The sequence below is a fragment of the Mercenaria mercenaria genome, chromosome 7, assembly GCF_021730395.1.
Source record: "Mercenaria mercenaria strain notata chromosome 7, MADL_Memer_1, whole genome shotgun sequence".
In the NCBI taxonomy this organism is placed as follows: Eukaryota; Metazoa; Mollusca; class Bivalvia; order Venerida; family Veneridae; genus Mercenaria; species Mercenaria mercenaria.
Window position 1 is genome coordinate 31,285,658 of NC_069367.1, and position 10,842 is coordinate 31,296,499.

Sequence of the window (10,842 nt, forward strand, 5' to 3'; positions counted from 1 at the left end):
TCATGAACAATGCGGATGAATTATCAATGATCAAGCAGTTCTTATTCATCCTCTATCCATTCACACTGGCCATTTAGATTATATAAGATCTGTCAATAATTAGGTATTCAAGCCCATGGTTACATCACTGACTTCTAGCTGTTCATGTAAGGTCAAGCAGAGTTTATCTTAGATATGAGACACATTAGTATTTGTTTCTTATACATGTATATTTATAGATTGGCATTTAAAATGAAAATAACTCTAGCAAAACCCGCAACCACCAGACATCTCAAGGCTTTGATTAATAAAATGTCTTCTTTAAAAGGAAATATCCAATCACCCCCATCCGGGTCATAAATCTATCAAACCGTAGACAGAAACCCGTTACATAGAAAATGGGCAGTCATGAAAGTCGTGACCTTCAAGTAAATAACTATATTAAATATTCTTTACTATTTGTAAAATCTGTTCAATGGTAGTAACTTATTTGAGTCCGAATAACATTATACTGTCAAAAATATGTTAAATCATCGGATAGACATAACACTATTAGAACATGTAACTTACCTTCGTTTTCAGTGATGGCAAATTACACAGAAACCGCCCTGAAAACCGTGACACATTGCTCACAAACCCGTTACCAAGGCTCGTCAAAAACCATTTTTTCGTTTGAGCGACGTCACTTTTCAGACGTATTTGACGGCTGTAGCTTTTGAGGAATATTTCAAAACTAAATAAAAGCAACTGTAGTATTTTATTTAAATACACAATAAAGTGAACATAGTCACATTTCCGGGTTTGTCATCATTTTGTTTGTAAAGACTGTAGTGACAAATATGTATATTTTGGTAACTACTATGAGTATGGTCATGAATTTATTATGTATGGTTTACTATTAATTCCCATATTCCTTTTGTAGCACTATCACTTACCTGTTGGTACAATGTACAATGTACAGTTGAAAAACTGTTAATAGATTCATAATCTATTTCAATTGTTGGAAATTTAGACAAAATATGTTCATGTTTTATGTTGACTTGGCGCAAAAACCTCCTACGGGTGTAAGTTTCGAGGCTTGTAGTAAATCTTAAAGTTATTTATTTTCAGACAAACAGCTTTTAATGTTAATAAATCTTAAAAAAAAATATTTTTTCATTGGAATTAGATAAATGAATAGAGAGTACTGTTGGATAAAACTATGTCTCCCGAAACTGGGGGGAGACATATAGTTTTTGCCCTGTCCGTCCGTCCTTCCGTACGTCACACTGTATTTCCGATCAAGCACTGGAGAACAATTTGACCTAGAACCTCCAAACTTCACAGGGTGGCAGGGTTCCTGGAGTAGACGAACCTTATTGTTTTTGGGGTCACTCCATCAAAGGTGAAAGCCACAGGGGCCTGAACATCGAAAACCATTTCCGCTCAATAACTTGAGAACCACTTGACCCAGAATGTTGAAACTTCATAGGAAAAAAGTTCATGCAGAGTAAATGACCTCTGTTGATTTTGGGGTCACTTTGTTGAAAGGTCAAGGTCACAGGGGCCTGAACATGGAAAACCATTTCAGATCAATAACTTGAGAATCACTTGACCCAGAGTGTTGAAACTTCATAGGATGATTGAAGGTCAATGTCACAGGGACCTGATCATGTAAAATCATTTCCGGTCAGTAACTTGAGAACCACTTTACCCAGAATGTTGAAACTTCATAGGATGATTGTACATGCAGAGTAAATGACCTCTATTGATTTTGAGATTATTCTATTAGAGGTCAAGGTCACAGCATACAGCAAATGGAAATCTATTTCTGATCAATAACTTGAAAACCATTTGACCTAGAACCTTCATAGGGTGAAAGGACTTACAAAGTAGATGACCCCTTTTGATTTTGGAGTCACTTGATCAAAGGTCAAGGTCACAAGGTCCTGAACATGGAACACCGTTTCCAATTCATTACTTGAAAACCACTAGGCCAAGAATGTTGAAACTTAGTGGGATGACTGGACATGCCAGATAGATGATCTGTATTGCATCCAACCATCAGTGTCTCTTTGACTTTACCTCCTGTCCCCTATTGACTTCTTGCCTATACGACTATGCATTGGGGGAGACATGCGCTTTTCTACAAAAGCATCTTCTAGATTATTTTTATGCTGCAGCACTGAAACATAATATATAAGAAAAACAAGAAAAAACAAAAACAAATGATACTAAAGCTTGAAGTAACATGATCTTCTGCATATTAGCATAATATAGTACCTATGCAAAACAACTGGCGCAAACTTGTCTTCTATCTGAGTATGGTGAATGAAATAAATGTAATTTGTGCTTAAAAAGTTTAAAAAAGCAACAAAGACAGTCTACATTTTTTTATAGCAAGATACTCACATCAGGGATTTACAGTCAGACATCTTCACACATTCTCAAAATTATTGGCGCGAAAAGGACAACAGCTTAGTTCTGTAAAACTGGAAAAAATATATTCTGGTTTACTCAATGTGGTAATTCTACTTTTTAAGGCATTTAAAGTAACACATGTCTTAACTAATAATCCGTCCTCAATTACATGATGATTGGCTTAGAATCTTTGTTTTATTGCTTCCATTCCACAAGTTTCCATACAATTCTTCCCGACTCCTAAGAAAATATCATCATGATCAGGCTTCTGTTAAATGATATACTAGAATCTTCGAAACATATTTGCTAACAGTAGAGATGTACAGATGAATTAAACGTAAATTATCTTTAAAAGGACGGTATATTGCAATTGTATGTAAAAATAAATTATCAAAATATTACTTGTCTACAGTGCACTGACCCAGAATATTAGAAGTAAATATATGGTTTACTTTAAGATTTCCTTCTTTTAAAAAATGAATAAATACAGAACTGACAAAAATACAAAAACAAAGCAATTAAAGTTATCGGTATAGGAGACCTAATAATGAAGATTGTTTCACATTTAACACTCATACAATATCATAAATAAAATCTACTATTTCTATGAGCTATGGCTTCCTGCTAGGAATTGAACCTAGAATTCTCACCGAAGTAAGTGTGTTTCCTTACACTACAAGAAGTAAACCCATAGCAACACAGAACATTTGACATATCAAACTTTACAATTATGTATGCAAAACTGATTAATCAGTACTTTCGGTAGTTCTGCACGTGTGATAAACCGAAAGTTATTGTGTAATGTCACTTATCCGGAAAACAGTGGATAAGGCCTGGACCAGGCATACAGAAAGGAAAATTATCTTGCGGAAAAATGTCATTTTGTGTGTATATTTATTAAACAACAACATCACTTTCTTTTCTTAAAGACGAAAAATGAAAACAAAATATTGACACTTGAAATAATCTAAATAATGTTTGCAAATCATTTTGAAATTTTCGAATCTCTGAAACCATGGGCATACATTTTAAAAATACGCACACGGACGTATTTATTTTATTTGACTATATAATAGACAATATATTGATTAATACTTGTAAAATCTTTCAATAAAGTCCTCACTGCAGGACAATTGCCTTCAAAAGTTTGATTTTTGCTGAGATACCAATTAATAAAACCTGCATAGCAAAAAATCTAACATACGGTCTTATCTTTTTTATTTGCCGAATGTTCTAAGTATATTTTGAAGATTAAAAAATATGTTTAATGATCATTCTACATACTGTAGAAAATATATTTTGAACACGCAGAACTACCTCAAAATTTCGATCAAATACTTTACTTGACCAAAATCTGATTAATCACCTTTAAAGTGGCAAAATGAAGGTAGAAGTAGTACAGTCATAACTACAAAATGCATGCATTGCTATATTTACCATATTAATATAAAGTTATAAGTGAATCAGTTTTTAACTGTCATATACTGTACTATACAAAAAAAACACAAACAGACTAAAGCTACAGAAAAAATGAATTTACAAAATATACAAAATGTATGTACAACATGGGGCTGGTAATCAGTATAAGTTCTCAAAATGATATTTTTAGAATACATGTGTCATACGACAAAATGTGTTGCTCAAAACAAAACAATCTCTCTTGAGAGCCTCTTCTACTAGTTTTGAACTATTTGTTGTACCTTCGTATAAAAACAACAACATAAAGTCTACGAGGCATGAAAACTACATCATTTTTAAATTACTTGAACTGTAATCACGCGTGACATGAGTAAATTAATTACAGTGGCTAGGGGTCCAGTGACCTGACCTGAGGATGTAATCAATATGAATACTGGAAATGGTATTTGCAAAGAAGATACTTAAAAAGCTGTCACAAACAAGAGAAAATTTAAAAAACCAAATAAATGTCTACATGTTTTAAAATAACCTCTCCTTTGTTTCGATATTTTGTGTATTGCATTTGCTTGGAAAGAGAAATGTGAGATGTCATTTAATCCCCCCAAAAACGTATATTAGATATTTTTTATATAAATTAGCTATTTGTATTATGTTATGGAAACCTTTTTCTCGGGGTTGAACTGTGTTGGTGCGCCGTAAAACGCAGATAAATAAATAAATAAATGAAGAGTAAAAATACTACGATTTTCTTTAGTATTTTGCATTTGCATTGTTCTTTTAAATTGTTCCTGAGTAAATAAAGGTGACTAATGGAAATCGCCGTTATTATTTCATATTCAATATGGCAAGAAATTAGAGCTAAAATAGAATATAATACATTTATAAAAATGTACGAACATCTTTTTTTAGTGGCTGATTTAAGCAGAAAATTATGTCAACTAATTATACATTGTCCTCTTTAGGTCTAGAGATCAGAAAACCTGACGACCGGTAACCAAACCCATTGCCACTGCCAAAAGTAATTAAGGTAGTTATATGGATAGGTAGGGACATAGGTATATTTATTTTGCATACATATCATACGAGCAGACTATTTGTGAACCAATCAATTTAATTTGAAATGCTGAGTTATTCACAAGACTAATACAACTGTCCCGTAAATGTGCAAAGTAACTTGTATCAATCATCATGGGTCTAGTGGCCATATTCCCAAAATGTGAACGAGTTGACTGGTTGCTTCAGCTGCCATGTTTGTTCATCAAAATCATCTCAGCCAATCAAAGTGCAGAAGAAGTCTCTCTTGCTTATTTCGAAGTTCGCAGATCTACTGGAATTGTAGCTAATACGAATAAAGATTTGACACGATAGTTTTCTCTCAGCTGAGTAATAACTTAAGTCACTTGGCGAAACATCCTCAAACGTTCGCTCAGTCGAGTCATTTACAAGTCTAACGCTATAACTTGAGTTACAATATGAGTACTTACTTAAGCTTTTTAGCACATTTTATCATCGTTTTATATTCACTGCGGGGAATCACATGATCAAAATAATCTCTAAACCAAAATAAATTTATGAATAATATGGGATAATATTGAAGAATCTTTTGATGAAAATCTAAAATATAGCCTATCATATGCCAGCATACATGTATCATAAAACTACAACGATTTCAATCACAATCACCTTTTGATTATCTGGAACACTTCATGAAACTGATACTTATTATTTTCCTTAGTGTTTGTAATTACAGGATATCTATCATTATTGTCAACTACATGATAATTTAACAATTTTCATTAGTCACATGATAAGCTATGTTTAAATTTCGTATCTTATCATGACAGGAAATTTATTCATGTTCTTCAAAATATAACTTTGGTTTAGAGATTATTTTGATCATGTGATTCCCCACAGTGAGATAATTGTAAATAAAAGGGTATAGTCTTGTTATTTACTCGAGGTATGGTCTCTTATAATTCATTATTTTAAATGACAATGTATTTCATTTTACTGGTTTTATTAAATTTGTAAATGTGATGTGTGTAATACATTAGTGAGACTTTAATAAGATAAAATCATTTTTGTTTCGTGAAAGCAAGTTCATATCTAGTCCCAATGCCCCATTATATAACGTTATCATATCAGATTTAACCCAAAGTAGTTATCTCTTGGGTATTTAAGATATGTTATATTACTGACCTTGACCGATATCTCGTCCCCAGCTTTAAGAGAAGCAAAAGATGAAACATAGCTATCATAAGAGTTAAAACGTTTGTTGCTTGAAATTTGATGGGGCTGGACGCTTGAAATTATTTCAGTATCTACCTCTTCTAAAATATTAAATTTGTAAATGCCGTGTTTTATTGGTTTGCTTGTGTCTTTGACATCAGGTTTGCCAGTAGAAGGATCACATTGCTCAAATAAATTAACAAATGAATATACAAAGTACGTTCCATCAACAGGAACAACAAGGCGACCATTGCGGTAACGAATGCCGTATCTTTCGAACCCACTGGCGTTACTCAGCTCTTTTACCAGCTTCCATTCCCTAATTGGTATCATCTCTGCCCCTTCATCTGCCCCTGAAATGATGCATAATTCTATTTTATAATTTGTTGTCATTCTTGAGCTCAATTACGTTGAGGTCTGTAAAACATTAGCTCTTTTGCAATCATTATGAATAGATCTATTGAGGATATTACACGAGTGTCGTTTCATACTGAATTAATTAAACAAGTTGAAAAAAATGCGAGACTGTGCTGCGTATTTAATCAGTTCTATTCAGCAAGATTTATAGATTCAATGTGGAGGGACACAAATGTAAATTTATACTCCTTTTATGAAATGTTATTTTTTCTTGCTGAAACTTAAACATGTTTTTACTCTACCTTTAATAGACAAAGTCGATTCGACCAACATCTCCTATACTTAAAATGACGTCAAGGTCGAAGTGTTATTTACGGTGGCACAGAGGTGACATGCACTATTCTTTTTTTTTTAATTGCACTTCTCTTTTGTTATGTCGTTCCCACGAGATACTTACTCGGGGGAACGACTTAGTATGTCGTGGTAACAAGTTACTTAGTCTTGCCAATGACATAAAAAAGAGAAGTGCAATTAAAAAAATATATATATTGCATTGAAATAAAAAGAGAAGTGCAATAAACAAGAGTAGTGTAATAAAAAAAGAATAGTACAATAAAACAGAAGTAGTGCATGCTAGCTATGTCGAGGCAACGACTTAGTAACTGGTGGGAACGAGTTAGCTATGTCGTAGGAACATCTAACTGTCTCGTTCTCACGACATGGCTAACTCGTTACCACGGAATAGCTATCACGTTACAACGAGTTAGTCAACCAATCAAATTTTGCGTAACATGCGTAATTCATATTTATTTGCTATAAATGATAAGTTACTTCCCTTTGTAATAAAGTCGCCATGATGGAAGACGACTTGGAAAATTTCAAAGTCAGAAGAAGGATTCCATCTGAAGTGATTCGAAGGATGATAAAAGTTATATTGATTGTAACAAACAATTTGATTGGCTGACTAACTCGTGGGAACGAGATAGCTATGTCGTGGTAACGAGGTAGCTATGTCGTGTGGGAACGACTTACTATATCGTGGGAACGAGATAGGAAGTCGTTCCCACGACATAGCTACTTGTTCCCAAGAGTTTGTAAGTCATTCCCTCGACATAGCTAGCATGCACTACTCTTTTTTATTGCACTATTCCTTTTTTATTATACTACTCTTTCTTTATTGCGCTACTCCTTTTGTTTTCAATACAATACTTTTTTTTAAACTGCACTTCTCTCTTTTTATGTCGTTCCCACGACTAAGTATCTCGTTACCACGACATATTAAGTCGTTCCCTCGAATATAAGTATCTCGTGGGAACGACATAAAAAAGAGAAGTGCAATTTAAAAAAAGGGAGTAGTGCATGTCATCTCTGTGCCACCGTAGTTTTTGCACTAGTGTAAAACAAAAAATATGTAATAGCTTTATTTATTCCCGCGACATCAAACATGTGATAAAAAGAGGTATTACACAATCTGCATTCGTTTTATATCGCATTAATATGTCGAACATAACAAGCATTTTCTTGTTACTTTATATATATTTTGACTTCAATAAATTTTTTAATTTTATGATAAAAAGAGATAAAGCATATGTCATTGATAGAGTGAACATATAATATACATGGTTTAAAAATCAATACTTTCATTATCGCATATGAACTTATACAGGGAAAGAAATAACGGGAGGTAATAAAAAAGAATAGACCTGAATTATTTCTACTAAATAATTCATATATTTAGACCTATGCCAAATATATGTCAAAACAATTAACGAACATTGAATTTAACATGCAATTAATATACTTTATGTTCTTAACAAAATCATAGCAGCCATATTATAGGCCAACACATTTTTATCCTTTAATTTACATGTACGAGTATATACGTTAAATCGCGAAATTTTTATATTTTACATTACTTTTTCTTGCGTCAGGTTGTTCTTTTCCAGTGAGTTTAGCGGCTGGCTTCATTTCCCAGAAGACTTTGCCGTAGATATTCAGTAGACGATCTCTGTTATTATCCAGATACTCCTGTCGTCGTTTTATATCTTTTGTTTTGATTTCTTCGTATTTTGTGGAAATGGTCTGGAAAGTATATCTTGCAAGATAATATCAGAAACTCTATGTGCGAATATCTACCCGAATTACGGTTTAAACGTCAACGGCACAAATCAATTTACCTATCAAAACGTTATTTGTAGTCTGGTCATTTAAACTTTTTGTTTTGAACTAATTCAACATAAACGTTTTGGTGTGGAATGAATAGTATGTAAGGAAATGAAGCACAGAAAAAAAGTCTTAAAAATATCATGGAACATTTATGTAATTAAAGATTAAATCAACTGTAAAATGTTATGTTGGAATTAGTTTAATGTTCTGACATTACTTCTAGTTCTATAATCGGCCTAATATAATATTTAAGTTTTGTTTATGAGACGATGTGTAATCTAAACTTACAGCATGTACAGTTTAAATTTAAGTCAGTAGTCAATGAACTGCGCTTTAGAATATGACACTTTTGTCATTTTTGTGAATAGATTCAACCGAGTTCTACCTGTAGAAACAGAAACTTAAAAACGCTTTGGTTTAAACATTAAAGACCTCAGTTCTTTCTGTAAGATGTAGCTTTTTTCCAATGTCTTTGTACTTAAAGTATGTGTCCGGAACGTTTAATTGTAAAGAAATATATTTTGATTTCAGCTTGAATTTTGAAGAATTTATAAAACATATGCAAATCACCCACCTGCGGCTACCTTATTTATAAAGATAAAAATGTAAAACTCGACTTACCCTTTCTAAGTACACATGTAACAAATCACCTGTTGTGTCACATTTAAGAACTCCATCTTCACTCGGCAGACACATTTGAGCGTTGTCTTGCAAATCTGGCATTGTCCAAACCAGAGCTAACACTGCAGTAAGACATACAACTAGACTCACTAAAACAATTATTACAGCGTATTTTAGCTTTTTATCCATTATTGATAATAATAATATATTAAGACGATTGAATATTTTGCTAATATTATTAATATGCGTTATCTACAAGCGGGTGTGCCCGTTTGCCAAACATGCAACCTCGAAATGATATGTTATTGACAGATAAACGTAAATACTAATTCATAGGGTAGAGGAGGAGCTATGCTATAAATATGTAAAACACACCTTTATTTACATGTCATACTACAAAGTTATGACATGTTACTACTTCATGAAATTAATGCATGTTCAAAATTGGTTTTTATAAAGTAGATAAAAATAAATAAAGTATGTGCCACCAAAATTATTGGCAGTTGCCCCTTTCTAAACAGATTCTTCTACTATAGTCTTTCCAACCATACCACTATGTTTTGTTCGATTCTGGTAAACACTTTAATATACAATTAAAATCAAGTGGTCTGACAATTTTCAGATAAAAAACATGTGCAGTGCGGTCATTATATAACAACAGCAAATATAAATACAGTAGAAACGCAGGCACCATGAGCGTACAAGCAAAAGAAATATTAATGAATATGACAGGGAAGCGATGTACTTTTAAATATAAAGAGCAAACACATAAGTCAAACACAAGACGTAATAATGATAAATAGCGGTACAGTCATTCGTATTACTTGTTTCTAATTTTAGTGTATATTAATAGAATTACGTAATGCAACGGTCATATAACAAAAACTGACTGGCTGTTTGCCAATGTGTACACCGTAAACAATTACCTCGCTGTGCCGCAGGAAGACTACAAACAATATTATTCGTTTCTTAAAGCAATCAATCCGTGTTGTTGTTTGGAATTTTACAAAAAACTGGAAAGATCAACCCGGGTAAAAAAACATATGAACAAGAAAATATGTTTTGGATAAAGTGGGCAGATACTTGCATTTCCTTTGTATTATAGAAAATATACTCAACTTCTTCAAGGTTTTTCGTTCTCCTGCGATGTTTGCTCATCAATTTCTACTGATTAACAACACATTTTCCGATGAATGGGAATAAGTTCGTATGTAATTATCAGCAATTGATAAATAAATTACACATCCTATAGAGCACAAACTGAAATTTTCTGTACTGTTCAGTTAGCACTTCGAATGAAAATTACACTTGTTTGTGTTTAGACTCTATTGACTTATGACTTATTAGCTATTGTCCCTGAAGGGCGATGGCTATTGAAATATGATTAAGATGAGGAAATAGGTTTTAGAAGCTCTATCTTTGCAAAATATTAGAAACATGCAGTGAAATATGTAATATATTTTCAAAGATAAAATAAGTTTTTTAGATATATACGATTAAAATAAAGAAAACCAGGGTGCTAATGTATTATAATACCTTCTCCCACAAAATCACAGGTTAAGTAGAATCTCTAATCTCTAAGAAGAACTTTTGGAAACAAGTCTACTTTCTAGATTTTATTATATTTGTCTATTTTGAATACGGGGGTATGCTGTCTTACATTTTGTGACG

General features: G+C 32.7%; 1 protein-coding gene across 2 annotated transcripts; it reads right to left on the bottom strand.

The window, feature by feature from the left end:
* Window positions 1-3,062: 3,062 nt before the first annotated feature.
* On the bottom strand, window positions 3,063-9,879 carry LOC123554727 (tumor necrosis factor ligand superfamily member 6-like). 2 transcript variants are annotated; one of them, XM_053547974.1, is made up of 4 exons: window positions 9,172-9,879; window positions 8,301-8,466; window positions 5,998-6,380; window positions 3,063-5,137 (listed from the first exon to the last, which is right to left on the bottom strand). In XM_053547974.1, the coding sequence occupies exons 1-4, from the start codon at window positions 9,358-9,360 to the stop codon at window positions 5,123-5,125; spliced, it is 753 nt and encodes a 250-aa protein (XP_053403949.1). In that variant the 5' UTR covers window positions 9,361-9,879; the 3' UTR covers window positions 3,063-5,122. The 2 variants fall into 2 exon arrangements, with proteins under 2 accessions (XP_053403949.1, XP_053403948.1); XM_053547973.1 differs by having other exon boundaries at window positions 3,063-6,380; window positions 9,172-9,877.
* Window positions 9,880-10,842: the final 963 nt, after the last annotated feature.